This window comes from Eptatretus burgeri, chromosome 15, assembly GCF_056783735.1.
Source record: "Eptatretus burgeri isolate ZD-2024b chromosome 15, Ebu_testis_v1, whole genome shotgun sequence".
NCBI classification, from domain to species: domain Eukaryota; kingdom Metazoa; phylum Chordata; class Myxini; order Myxiniformes; family Myxinidae; genus Eptatretus; species Eptatretus burgeri.
Window position 1 is genome coordinate 21,661,397 of NC_140975.1, and position 15,000 is coordinate 21,676,396.

The 15,000-nt window shown below is 46.9% G+C and overlaps 1 protein-coding gene across 7 annotated transcripts in view; it reads left to right on the forward strand.

Moving 5' to 3' along the window:
• LOC147011708 (BTB/POZ domain-containing protein 7-like) overlaps positions 1–15,000 on the forward strand; it is a 192,284-nt gene that overhangs the window by 30,839 nt on the left and 146,445 nt on the right. For all 7 annotated transcript variants that reach the window (XM_085857689.1, XM_085857687.1, XM_085857691.1 and 4 more), the window contains exon 2: positions 1,078–1,252. In XM_085857689.1, coding sequence (XP_085713815.1) covers positions 1,171–1,252 — 82 coding nt within the window. In that variant the 5' untranslated portion in view covers positions 1,078–1,170. The remainder of the gene's footprint in view (positions 1–1,077; positions 1,253–15,000) is intronic.

The window sequence follows — 15,000 nt, forward strand, 5'->3', positions numbered from 1 at the left end:
TCCCGTGATGAGGCTGAATCTTTGGGCCTCTCACTCTCTCACCGTAGGCAGGTCGGTGGTCTTTCTGTCTTCTGCCGCCTCCTCTCCGATCTCGCCCCCCCCCATATTTCTGTAGGGCACTCAAGATCCGCTAGCAACCCCCTTCTGATAAAACTACCAAAATCAAGAATCACTGCTCACCTTCACTCTTTCATTCCTGTTTTTTCCTGCCTTTGGAACAAACTCCCACACTCTCTTCAATCTCATTCTTCCTTCCAGGTCTTCAAAACAGCTGTTCACCACCACCTCTTATCTTCCCCCATCCAAAACCATGATCTTTCCAACCCCCGTTAATCCACCCCAAACCCACCTCCTTCAAATTTCCTGCTTTCCTTCCTGAAAGTCCCTGTAATGTCCGTCTTGTCTCCCCTGTTTATCCCGCCCCATCCCTCTCCCTTCCACAGATCTCCTAATGTCTCTGTTCCCCACTGTTTTTTCTTTTGCTCTCCCACCCCTCTTGTCTCCTGCTCCCCTTGTTGTGCATTTCTGTGTTACACTGTCGAGGCTCATATAAGAGCTATCTCCCTACATCTCCCTACATCTCCCTACATCTCCCTACATCTCCCTACATCTCCCTACATCTCCCTACATCTCCGTCCATGTCCCTACGTCTCCCTACGTCTCTCTACATTTCTCTCTTTCTCCATCTCTACTCTTCACTGTTTGGAAAAGATCACTCTATTGTAGAGAACGTAATTTGTGCCATTAACAATCTTTAATATCCTTCCAATTTTGCAGCTTAAACATAATTTAATGTTTTGATGAATCTGTTGTTTTTCTGTTAAAGTTGTGCAGGGTTTGGATGATCATTTGGATAAGTGAGTGAGTGACAAACCACCTTTCCCCAAGTTTACAGACGCTTTTCTCACACCAATACAACCTGTCTGTCTGTTCCATTTTCCCCTGCCGTTGTGCTCTTCCATGAGTTGTGATACTAGTATGAAAAGATAAAATAAGATTGATTTTGTGTGAGATACATTTGTTATCTTTGACTGTTGTTTGACCTGGTTTATTAAATTTTTTAAATGAAACCCACAGTCGCCAACCTCACGATCGTGAGCCGGGGTGCCTGCTGTGCGTCCCAGGAGCAGCAGCGATGGGTGCCAAGATGCGACACTTGTAAACAACAGCATGGGTGTCAGCGCCTCACACCCACAGCACTCGATTTCCCAAAGAGCGCGACTTGGCTCTCTTCATGGGCAGGTGCATTCTGGTGAGGATTTGCTGCGTCTTTGCTTCTGTAGCTGCGTTACCTTGTCTGACATCTTTATTCTCATAGTTGTACCTCCAAGTGTCCAAAGTGAACCAGATGGTAGACATTCACCCTGCCGCGTTTACTGTACACGGCGAAACCTGGAATCGCCGACACCAAATGAAGGTTACTTGCAATGATGGATGTGCTATTAAACGACAAAGCCAGCCAACCATTTGTTGTACGATACAGCCACGGTGTCAGCCAAACCATGTGTCGCTTCACCATTTGCATCAGCTGGCTTGAGTCAAACAATGCCAACTGCATTATTAAACTGGCATTCCTTGGATAATTGTATCTCGTTCAGAGAAGCTTTTGAACGCCTCTCCTATTCTAAAAGAAGGTTTCAAAGCAATACATCTCTGATCTGAGAATTTGCAATCCGGTTTGGTAATTTTACACCCAATTTTTCATGTCACAGTGTGTTTGAATCCGAACCATGGTGAAGTACTGCTTCAAAATGTTTTTGATGTCATTGAGAAAGGTGCGGCCTTTTATGCACCTGTGAAGATCCGGTGGCCTGTTTTGGGCTTTGGTAAGACGTTGACTCGACAGTGTTTAAAAGTGGATGCGAGTTCAGAGAAAAGGGTTGGATTGTTATCAGGCGCTCGAGGGCTGAACATCAGATGAAGCCTGCTGGTGGAACAAAGGCCCCCTAAACCTGGCTGGCAGGAAATGATGCTAATGGCAGTGCTTTTGGTCGTTGCCATACTCCAACAATAACACTTTGAATTTCGTTTCCGTTCATGAAAAAAATAAATAAATTCTGTTTCTTGAAATGAAATTGCCAACAATTGGAATAAACCTGGATGTAAAAAGCTGGTTTTTAAGCCGATACATTTCAAACTTTGCCCAACCTCACTGCTACTTAATGTCTCATTTGTGATGTTGTCTTTAATTAACATCTTCCATTGCTTTGTTTTATTCTTCTTTTGTTTTTTCTCACTTTGGTCTTTCAAATGTGTTGCCCGTTGCTACCTGATGCGGTCACCCATGCACATCCACGATCTCTTCTATGCTCGCTGATTCTTTATTTATCATCCTGTTCCTCTCTGGGCCATTGTTACTAATTATTGTGTTTTTCCTTCTTTCTTTCTCATGTTGTCCATTCCCTTCATACCCTGTTGGTAGTTTCCGAACCTGGTGCCCTTTGTGGTTGAGCTCCTCCATGAGTTGAGGCCTTTCTATATGAAAACAAGTGTTTGGTTATTGCAGGAAATGGGTGTGAAAGGATGGAGTTGTTGGGTCGCCATATTGATGATTTATACAATCCCCCAACTGCAAACCGTTCCTTGATTGTCGTCGTTTGTGGAAATGAAGCTCCACACAGCAGAGTTTGACATTTACGGAGTTCTCTGTGAGTTGAGTGTTAGTCATAACTCTCAAGGGGATTGAGGATTTATGTGAAGGGGGCTCCATCACACCTTAAGAATCAAAGATATGAATAAGGATCAGAATTTGAGCATCTGATAGAGGTGTTGAAAATTTACCTTTGGTGATGTCCCTGTCTTTGCCCCAATTCTTCCTCACTCCCTTACCCCCCACTCTTTCCACTGCCCCAACCCTGCTTCGGGCAGGTAGGTAAACTGATACAATAAATTATAATGATATTTGAAAAACATTATATTGTTGCGAATTCGCGCCCGCCGGCGTGCGAGCGGCCACGTAACTCGAATCGCGGCACGTCGCCCACCGGACGGACAATTCCGTCGTGACCCTCTCGGACTAACGCCGGGAACTAGTCACGGGTGGGCCTTTCGGCCTCACCACGATCGTGCCAATCGGCCCCCCGCGTGGGATAGGGTTGTTCGCCAAATTCGACCTACCTAAGTACCCACACGGAAGGTAGACCGGGCGATCGCACCTCGCCGCAGGTCGACTTCGGACACGGGCCACTTTAAGCTACCCGTTCCATACTATTGGGATAACCGAGCGGTGTTATCGTCAACCTCGACGGTTCCAATTAATTATCGGGCGTATTTAGCCCACTACCAATCCTTTACGTGAAGTAAGATGGATTCAATCAAAGAAAAGACGAAGTGAAACGGGAAACAACAGTTTAACATGAGGCACATTTATTGCGCGGCAAACGGAAAGCACACATATACAATTACAACAATTATGCACCAAAAGCAATTGCAACAAAAGAAACACAATTAAATGCAGATCTACTACCGACTACGCGAGCACACGGCAACACTTACACAGTTTTACTTTACAGACGGCGCCGACAACACATATACTCAAAAGCAAAAGAAAAGGGGCCACCCTCTACGACAAGGGGGCAGACGGGCCTGGGGGCACGAGACCAGGTAGAGCCTACCCGTCTTGTGATGAGCCGCAAATGTCGCGGCGGTGCCCCGACTCCGCGCTCCTCCGCGGGTTTCGTTGGCACTGCTTGGAATGGGGTGGGAACGGGGCCCCCTTTTCGCACTATCTCAGCGCGGGGGGGGAAACAGGGGGGGGGGTTGTTGATGCTCTGGGGAGAGAGGATAGCTGGCTTGCTTGGGTCCTGCGACGAGCGACTCCACTGCGACCTCGACCGCGTTCCCGGCTTCCCCTCTCTGCAGCTCCCCGACAGACTCCGAACCCCGACAGACCGACTCTCCTCCAGACCCGTCTTTATTGCTGCTGCCACACTTCGCTGCTGCCACACCTCTCCAACTCGCCCGAGCCCGAAACAGAAACTGACTGAATTCGCCCCGCGCTCGGCGCTTTATAGTCCGGCAGGAGAATCCATATGCAAATTTCCGGATCAGGATGGGCTCGGGGGCGGAGCCACGCTCACCCATTGGACGGAGGAAAAGTGGGCGTGAACCTCCCCTGATCCTCGAATTTGCATATATCGATTCTACTCCGACGCGCCTGGAGGCGGGGCCAAATCGCCCCGTGCTTAATGATTGGAGGGATCGGAAGTGGGCGTGTATCATTCCTGATCCGACTTTTCCTCGGAAAGGCCGCTTTTTGCACCCGCGGCTCAGCGCGCGTCCCGCACGAGGCCAGGACAGCCTGACGCTCGGTGCCCACAAGCGGTGCGGGAATGGCGGTAGAAGGAGGAGAGGTGAAGGTGGTGGAGGGTCTAAAGTGGCGGTCCCTGGCCACGGTGACGCTTGGAATGGCGGTGATGCGATGGTTGCGAGAGCGAGTTGCGAAGGTAAAGGTCGTGGCTTTTGGCGTTGTTGTTGTTGTGAAGCGGCGTTGCGGTTGGTGGTTGTTGTGTGATGGGGGTTGAGACGTGGTTGGTTCAAAATAAAGATAGAACGGAAAAACGGCTATCTTAAAGGGTCGCAGCCCGAATGAATCACATTTATTCCCTCTAAACAACGGGTTTGGGCTAACTTCACATGTACTTACAGAGATATCTCACCTACGGGACCTGAATGGTGGTTTGCGAATTTCCTCAACCACAACAATATATATATATATATATATATATATATATATATATATATATATATATATATATATATATATATATATATATATATATATATATATATATATATATATATATATATATATATACACGTCCCATGCTCTTCGAACCGAAATAGCTGGGTAAAGCAACCAAGAAGCCCTACGCAAGTTAAGCGCTTACCTTGTGTAGGCCTTCTTGGTTGCTTTATGCAGCTTCTTCTGCGAGAAGAGCATGGGAGGTGTCAATTTATTTATATAATCCTAGCCACCTGGATTTAGTTGATAAGGTAAGAGCTAATTGGCTATTCTCTCCATCCACAGGTGAGAGATGTGGGTGGGTTGGTCTTTCTTTCTTTTGTTTGTGTGTGTGTGTGTGTGTATGTATGTACTGCATATATATATGTGTATATGTATATGTATATATATATATATATATATATATGTGTATATGTATATGTATATGTATATGTATATGTATATATATATATATATATATATATATATATATATATATATATATATATATATATATATGTATATAATATATATGTATATGTATATGTATATATATATATATATATATATATATATATATATATATATATATATATATATATATATATATATATATATATATATATATATATATATATAGTATATAATAAAAAAAAAAAATATATATATATTGTTACGGCTGTGGAAATTTTCAGAGCACCATATAGGTCCATAGATCAGTTATGTCGATAAGTCTGTGTTCAGATAGATTTCCCTACCGATGTTTAACGGGCAATTATTCGTGTGCTGGGCTGTGATCTTTGAGTTAGCCGTTTTTCTTTTGCTATCGTTATTTTGGACCAACTGCTTCATAACAACCACCTCCACCACCAACATCGCTCTCACACAGTCACCTTCTTCACAACGCCAACCACAGCCACCATCTCCTAAACCGCATCTTCCCCAATACCCAACAACGAACAACATCGCTTCACCTTCGGCTCCGCGGTCGCCGCCATCTTTGCGCCGGCCACGGCAAGATCGCTGCAAACAAACGCGGGGGTTTCCTCGTTGCCAGCGACGGTGATTTCTACCACGTCCGCTCTCCCTTCAGCGTCGATGATCTCTACCACGTCTGCTCTCCCTTCAGCGTCGATGATCTCTACCACATCCACTCGCCCCAAGCTTCGCCTCGGAATTCGGATCAGGAGATTGAGAGGGGCCGAGCCAGTGGGGGTCAGAGGTGAAAGAGTGGTGATCAAATGTCGCCTCACAAACCCTATAAAAAAAAGCGCGCAGAGCGCCGGTCGAGCGAGTCGGTCGGGCTTTGGAGTGGTGTGAAGAGCGGAGTTCGAGTCCAGTGGAGGGCAGTGGAAGTCCGGGTTCGCCGAGGAGACGGAGTGGGGAGCACAGCAGGCCAGCCGTGCCACGCAGAACTGCGCGTTCGTGTGGGACATGGGGAGAACCAGAGAGAGGTCGCCAGCCAGCAATGAATGGTCCGAGGTGATCGGGCTTCGGGACAGTCCGAGCAGCGCTGAGGGACGGATGAGCTCTTAAAGAGAGCATCAACTCTGAAAGAGCATAAGACCCATTCGTTCCTCTGAGGCGTTGCCGGCTGGGCCCGAATCACCAGGCCGTTGGACGGGGCCTGGGCCGGACCGCGGTCACGACAGCTGCCGTGGGGACGGGACGTCGCGGGTCACCCCAGCGAGGCACCTCGAAGGTGAAGGTAACGAGCCCGTCCTCGCGGAGCCTCTGCGGTCATCACAGCTCTGTGAAATAAAGACCCAAGAGGTCCAGTCGACCCCTCGTCTGTCCTCGTGTTTTTCCTTGCTTTTGAACGAATGTTGTGGTGCCATGTCCGTAAGTAGAACTGTTAAGTGTGTACATAATAGTTAGACGGTAGTAGTTCTTTTGCATTGCTCGTGGTTTGTCCCTTGCATGATACATAATTGCATGCGTGCTTTTGTTTTACTTTTGTCGATTGCAAACTGCATGCGTGTCTTGCCTTGCTTGATTACATGACTGCATATGTGCCGCTATTTCAATAAATGTGCTTGTTTAAATGTTCTCGTTCGTTGCGTCCCTTTTCCCTAATTGAACTGCCGTTCGGCGTTCGGAATATAGTTGGTTTTTAAATAGCCGATAAAGTAATCGGGTCCAACGGGGCTGCGCGATAAATACCCCGCTCGGTTATCCAAAAACGAAGCGCGCTGCTCTAGCGGCTCGTTTCCAAGTGGCCCCGTTGAGGTACAGTCTCTCGGTAGTCTGCCCGCGCGATTAATTAGGTATATCGACAATTCGGCGATTGACCCTGTAGCGCGGGTAGAATATTGACTAGACTGTGGTGTACTCAAAACACACCCGTGGCTGGTTTTTGGCGTTGATCTGGAAAGCCGTGACTAGATTGTCCGTTCGGTAGGCGAAGCAGCCGCTATTGGTTAAACGCGGTCGCTCGCACGCCGGCGGGCGGAAATCCACAACACTGTTGTTAAGGAGTGGGATTAAAATCCATCCCGCCTCCAACCAAAATTAACGGAACCGGATCAAGGGTGTGCGAGGCGACCCTCGGGTTCCATCAAATTACGAGCTTTTTAAAAATTATTCCGATACGCGAAATGGCATTTCAAGGCGAACAGGTGCAGGGTGGTTTAGAAATAGATGTATTGATAGAATCCATGGCCCAGGACGAAATCACCGTGCAGGACTCCGTCATGCAGGTTGAATTTCCCCCACAACCAAACCTAGAGTCCGAAATGGGTGCCGCGGGGGTGGCCGTGGTGTATGACACCTCCCTCCCCTCCTCCGTCAAATTCCCTCCCCTCCTCCGTCAAATTCCCTCCCCGGCCCCCAGCGGAACCACGCCTGATGGCAAAGCGATTGCCGCAGACCCACCTGACATGGGCCAGCTATTCATGGTTTTGCAAGCAATGAAAGAAATGAACAACGAAATGAAAGAAATGAACAACGGAATGAAAAACGAAATGAAAGAAATGAACAACCAAATGAAAAACGAAATGGGAAACAAAATGGATACAAATGCGTGCAGGATGGAAAACGAAATGAAAGAAAATGCGTGCAAAATAGATGGCATGAATAAAAAAAAATGGATGGAAACGCACTAGAAGCGAAAAACGAGATGAAAGAAATGCGGGGTGAAATGCAGCGCGTGGGGCGATGCCTGCAGGCGGACATAATCGCAGTTGCGTGCAGCGAAACGCGGACAACGGAGCTCAAAATGGCGGCACTACATGTTGGAGCGAACGAGCTGAGGGAGAGTGTGGATTGTGTCGGCCCCCGCGGTGGAAGACAAAATGATTCGGGAGACTTGTAGGACGAGACATGTGGAGGTGACTACGATGGAAAAATTACCGTTGACAGAGACACGGATAACAAGGGAAGAGACGGAGATAATGAACTAGGTGACGGAATGGACAGAGACACGAAGGGAGACGCAGGAATTAAAAGAAATAACAGAGACACGGGAGATGAAAACGGTAGAGGAGAGACTACACGATAAAGACGGGGTGAAAGACGAACACACACACAGTCAGTTAGTGAGGGACAATGAAGGGGAGCTCGGGGAATGTTTCGTGGCCTGGTACAAGCAGATGGATAGCCTCCTTCAGGAACGGAGGGAGACGCTATTCCCCCTTGAAGCGGATCGCGACCAGGTGAGTCCGGTTGTGCCTTGCGAGTTAGGAGGGGCGAGTGCTGTTGACGGGTACACACTGAGCTTGGGAGGTGTGAAGGCCACGGAACCCCTTGTGGTGGCACGGGTCCCCGGTGTGATTGTGTCGAAATGTGTTTACGAGTGTGGCAAAATGCGTGCTGAAACTCGCGTATAGCGTGGGTGAAAGGCGGTGTGTGAGAGAAACCACGTGTGTGAGGGAAAAGGTTTGTGTGAAAGAAACACCTTGTGTGGTGAAACACTGTGTGAATGAAGCACCGTGTGTGAGTGGAACCACGGGTGCGAGTGAAATGGCATGCGTGAGTGAACGGCCGTGTGCGAGAGAGACAGCGTGTGTGAGGTCGCTGTACGTGAGGGAGTTGACGGTCGGTATGCGGGAACATCCAACCGCATGTCCGAGTGCGAATGTCATGGTGAGGTGTGTGAGCGTTATGGCACACAGGAGTGCGTGTGTTAGAGTGCGACGACGACAGTGCCTGACGGTGGAGAAAGGCCGAGTAGCGGCCGTAGCTATTTTGGGCACTGTGCCGGGTTTCCACGGCAACGTGTGCGGGGTCCGTGCTGTGCTACGCACGAGGCCGCCACGTGCGCGTCTGCGCAAGTGAAATCCGGTCCGTAAACGCACGCGGTGGATGTTAGCCGATCCCGCGGACGGACAGAAGGTAGGCTGGGATTATGAATTTGGACTGGATGGGTTCACCAGGCGAGCGTGTGTGTAAAGCTCCGACGAGCAGAGCACATGTGCTCGCGTGGGGAACCCCTCGAAACGCAGGGTTTCTTTGGATGCGTAGGGTGACGTCGTGGCTGCATGGTCGTAATCCGGCAGGAGGGGAAGTCCCTGCTGGATGGTACCGTCCGAGGAGGGGGTGGGGTGCGCAAAGCGCGAACAGCTGCCATGACGTCATGGGAAGAAAGCGCAGGTTGCGAGTTGCCGCGCTGGTGCACGCATTAAAAAAGAAGGAAAAAAAATCAGGCCTCGCTTTGGGTGAACAGGATTCCCTGGGCAAGGGGTGGAAGACCCCCTTGGCCGGGGCATAGGATGGAACTAGTTTGGGGGATGGATTAGTTTAGTTAGACCGGCTCCATGGGGCAGGGATAAGTCCTCATGGAGCCCATGGAATGGATTAGGTAGAGGGATTCAGTTTAGATTTAGGATGGGAAATGGATTTTTGAGGAGGTAGAATATAATTTTTGAGGTAGACTATTGACGAGGCTGTGGTTTGCTCAAAACACACCTGTGGCTGGTTTTCGGCGTTGATCCGGAAAGCCGCGACTAGATTGTCCGTTCGGTGGGTGAAGCGGTCACTCTTGGTTAAACACGGTCGCTCGCACGCCGGCGAGCGGAAATCCACAATATATATATATATATATATATATATATATATATATATATATATATATATATATATATATATATATATATATATATATATATAATATGTAATTGGCCCAATAGCACGAGTGTGCCCAAGGGTCCTTATTACCTCTGACACCAAAGGTGAATGGAGACTATGTTTTTACCCCTGTCTGTTTGTTTGTCTGTGGGCTGGATGTCTCAAAATGTTATGGAGTGATTCGGACAAAATTTGGTGGACAGGTGGGGGAGGTGGGGGGGTGTAACAAGGACGAATTGATTAGATATTGGTGAGATCCGGATCCAGATACTGGAATTTTAATCGCGATTCTTCACTGTTGAGAGATACGGCCAAAAACAATATGTAGCAGGATATCTCAAAAAGTTGCAGACTGATTCTAATGAAACTTGGTGGATGAGTTGGTTAGGTGACAAGAACAAGCTGATTCGATTTTGGTTCAGGTACAGATGCAGATCCGGCCTATCAGTGGGATACAAAATGTGAACTGTTCAGTTTGGCGGAGGTATGCGCTCTACCGAGTGCCGTTTCAGTACATCCAGTTTTGCAGTTTGAATTATGACATTTGTCTTGCATAGTGTAAAGCAGGTCAGGTCAGGTATGGGAGCATGTGCCAGAACAGCGCGTCGCTGTGTCCACTTTCCGCCAGTACTCCAGGGGCCTCCGTCTGGCCATCCCCCAGGCAGATGCCAGGCCCATCCCCATCTCCTTGAGATGATGGTCAACCTGCTGCAACCACGAGGCACGTGGTCGGCCCACTGGCCTCCTCCACTCATGAGACTCCCTCGCTGAGAGAATCTGGTGAGCAGGATCAGCGTCAGGAAAACGAGCCACATGTCCATCCAGCCGCAACTGACGCTCACGGACTATGCAGGTAACAAATCTCATCCGAGTCTCTCTCAGCAACCGCTCGTTGGACACAAAATCCGACCAGCGATAGCCAAGGATTCTCCGAAGAGACCTGGTACCAAAGGAATTAAGTCTCCGTCTCAGATCCATGGTCAGAGTCCAAGTCTCGCATCCATAGAGCAAGACTGGAAGTACCAAGGACCTGAAGACTCGGACTTTCGTCCTCCCACACAGGTACCGGCAGCGCCACACCCCATGATCCAGTGAATCCATGACTCCCCAGGCCCGTCCCAGACATCTATTGACCTCTGACTCGCAGCCGGCAAAGACATGAATATCACTGCCAAGGTAAGTGAATCTCTCCACGACCTCAACATCCTCAACACAAACAGACACAGACAGGACAGCAGCATCCAAGATGTCACCGAAAGCCTGGATCTTAGTTTTGACCCAAGAAACCCGTAATCCCAGCGGCTCCGACTCCTCATTCAGCATATCGAGGGCCCCCAAAAGGATGTCTAAAGTCTCTGCAAAGATGACTGCATCATCTGCAAAATCAAGGTCCGAGATCTTGACATTCCCAAACGATGCACCGCAGCTTGATCTCTCCGACATCCTCCCTAAAATCCAGTCCATACAAGTGCTGAAAAGTGTGGGGGGCCAGTACACACCCCTGACGAACTCCAGTAACAACTGGAAATAAGTCAGAGATGGTACCACCACACTTCACAGCACTCTCAGTACCAGAGTGGAGTTCAGACATCAGATCGATCAGCTTTGGTGGCACCCAACGAAGACCAGAATCCTCCAGAGGACATCCCAATTCACTGAATTGAATGCTTTACAGAGATCAACAGAGGCTGCAAGCAGCCCCTGCCGAAACTCTCGTCTGCGTTCAGTGACGACACGAAGGGCAAGGATACGGTCAATCGTTGACCTCTTTGGTGTAAAGCCAGACTGCTCTGGACGCTGGTGCTCAAGCAGATGGTGGCGAACCCTATCAAGAATAATTATCCGAGCAAAGACCTTGCCCGGCACTAAGAGCAGCGTCACCTCTCGGTAGTTGTTGCAGACTTGGCGATCACCCTTCCCTTTCCAGAGAGGGACAACAAGAGAGGGATAAAATGCCTTGGATGACTGTATTGTCTTTTGTTGTTTGGCATTTTCCTTGCCTAATGCTGGTAAAGTAAAATACAGAATTGCACGCCTACCCTTCAGGGACCGTTGTCTTTGGTAATTATATGGAGCTCTCACCTTTCCACCGTTTACTGCTGTGGTTTCCAAAGATGCTTTTTTTTTTTTTTCGTATGACCAATTTCCTCATCGTCCTCACTGTGCCAGCACACTGACAGTTCACCTTTTGTCTATTTGCTCAACTACAAGCCTCAGTCATTCAGATAAAACAAAAAAGAGAATGAATCTACAGATGGATAGGTTGTCCTCCTTCTCCTCCTCCTCCTCCTGCTCCTTCGTATGCAGCATATGGGGCTGCAGGTAGCATCATTTTTGCTGGGGGCATGCTCTGCTGCTGATGCTATGCCCCCTGTAGGTTATTACAGGAATTTGGCCATGATGCAGGAGATAGCTCACCTGCTCTTTGCGAAGGACACCAAGGGATTTTTTATGTCCACCAACTAAAGTTGGCAGACGGGAGCCCAGTTCATCCATCGGAGGGTCAGCACACATATTGATGTGCCTGCGAGACACCCTGGTGACAGTTTGTAGCTGGGCCAAGATTTGAACCCAGGCTAGATGACTCAGAAGAGAGTCTGCATTCCTCTTGGTGCAGGCGATCCTGCCAGTCCCGACCAGTTCGGTTAACTGTAATGCACCAAAATGTCCTCACTGCCAAAACACAAGTTAGCTTCTCCAACTCACCACCTTGAAGTGAGCAATATGGGGTATGCGTGAGCCCAAAGTAAATGGCCGTGGTAGCTTTCTCGAAGTTGAGCATTCAAAATGGCATTGGAGGAGACCGATAATTCGAAGTCACCATTGCCAATTGAAAATTGTGGCCAATTAATATACCTGGGCGAAATCCTACTTTGTCTCGTCACGGAACTGATCGGCCACAACGGCAGTCAAGAACTACCAAAATCCACAAGGCAACATTAAAAATGGTGCTCATAAATACCTTCCTCTCACCACCCCCCCCCCCTCCGTATCGCCCACATTGTAATTAACTCAATGTCACATTAACGTAAGCATCCCCTGAAGATTTGGATTTATCGGCTTGATGGGTTGAGTTATATTTTGGTAATCAACATGGAATCTGCAATTTTATGACCTCATTTATAATGTTGCGTATTATTTATTTTTTCTTTGCCTGAGCCCTGTGATGTGAATGAAGATACCTGACCATCAGAAATTGCCACCTTGTACTTGATTCTTTGCTGATTTGATTTAATATGTGATTGGCAATGTTCACAGAGTCTCTCTCTGGAGTATAATTGATTCTCACTTGGTATGTTTTATTGTTTTTCTGTCGGAATAATTATACTTGACGCAAAAAAAAACAACTATGTCAGCACTCTCGTCCAAGTTTATGTTTCTCTTTGTTGTTGAAGACACCACTGTGACCGTGATTGCTCAGAGCCCAGATATTCGCACCATGGGTTCCACAAGAACGGGGGAAATTAACATGACAGGCAACTTTAAGATGAACATAATTGTGAGCGCACGCTGATGGTGAGCAACGCTGTCACATTATCAACCCACTCTGCTTGCAATTTTGATGTTTTGCGAAGAGCATTAAGAAAAGGTAACGTGAAGACCAATAAATGACTACTTTCCTTGTGTTCATCATTTAATGGCGCAACATGGATGAGCACGTGTTTCACCACCACCTGTGGACGCGTACCTGGTAGTCGTTTTTTATAATTATTATGAACATAATTAATTTTTTGTCCTTTTCGTATTGACTTTTGTGCATGGCGTTCATCTCGTTGTCGTCCCCTGGGAAACCCAAATCTGCGTGCTCGTCTTCCACCGCTAAACTGTATAATGTTACCTTGTTGGGATTCCTTTGTGGATGTTGTACATTTTCATTCCTGTGAGAAGCGAAGTGTATTCCTCTTTGCCTTGCGCAAACAGCAGCGGCCATCATAAAAGTAATGAATTGCGTGATCCTTAGTCATACAAGTTACTTTGTTTTTGTAGCCTTCAAACAGGTAACCATGCAGGTGGTGCAAAATTTAACTTTTCAACTATTTTTTTTTTTCTTTTCAAAAATATTCTGTCCTGCAAGATTTGTCAGCATGGCATGTACTACAGAAACAAGATCATTTTTATAACTCTTTTGGGGAATGACGGGAAACAGCTTTTTGACGTCCAGAACTCCAGACTCATGGAGGAGCTCAACAGCATAGAACAACAGATTTACAGACTGGTCGAGGGAAAACAGGGGAACGAGCAGTCAAAAAAACATAAAGCACAAACACTTTTGCAAATGAGTCGAGTTTCAGGAATTGGAAGAGGGAGAAGAAAAACTGAAAACAAGAAAAGGTGGGAGTGTGGGTTCAAGGGGTTTAGCGAGAGTAGGGATAGAGGTTGGGTTTGGGAGAAAGAATGAGTTGATGATGGATTGGCACTTTCGAAACACAAAGACAATGGGACAACAGCTACGTGGAGTTTGTTCCACAGATCAGAGAATAGAGGGATGGATATATATATATATATATATATATATATATATATATATATATATATATATATATATATATATATATATATATATATATATATATATATATATATATATATATATATATATATATATATATATATATATATATATATATATATATATATACGTGTTATGGATTTCAGAATCGGATCCTAGTAATGCACACAGCATTCAGGTCTTCAAACAGTTATTTCCATAAATGCATGTTCAGAATCGACCTATCCACTTGTCTGGTGGGATTCTAACTGCTAGATGCATTGGAGAAGGGTAGAGAATAGGTTGCCTTTCTTTCTTATGGGATAACCTTTTCCTCTTTATGACACGTTCATGACGTATGATTTCACATCAGTTTTCATTTCTGCATGAGCGATATTCACCGTTTGTGTACGCGATAAGATAGCCGCTAGCCCAATGGAGACTCATTCTATTGCCTTTCCATCAAGACATATTGACTTGGAAATGCACAATTTATTTACACATTTTATTTTGGTTGTCATTTTCACATTGGACTTGCAGGACATTTGAGTAATTAACACACTTTTCCTGAACAGTTCATTTTGACAGTCAAATATGGCTGTGGTCTCAGATCATTTACCTCAGGACAACCTTTTTTTCATCGACGTTTGACGCCCCGTTCGGCAGCTCTATGGACGCTGGCTGGCTCTTGTTCGTGTCAGGCTGAACGTTTTGTGAGCAATTC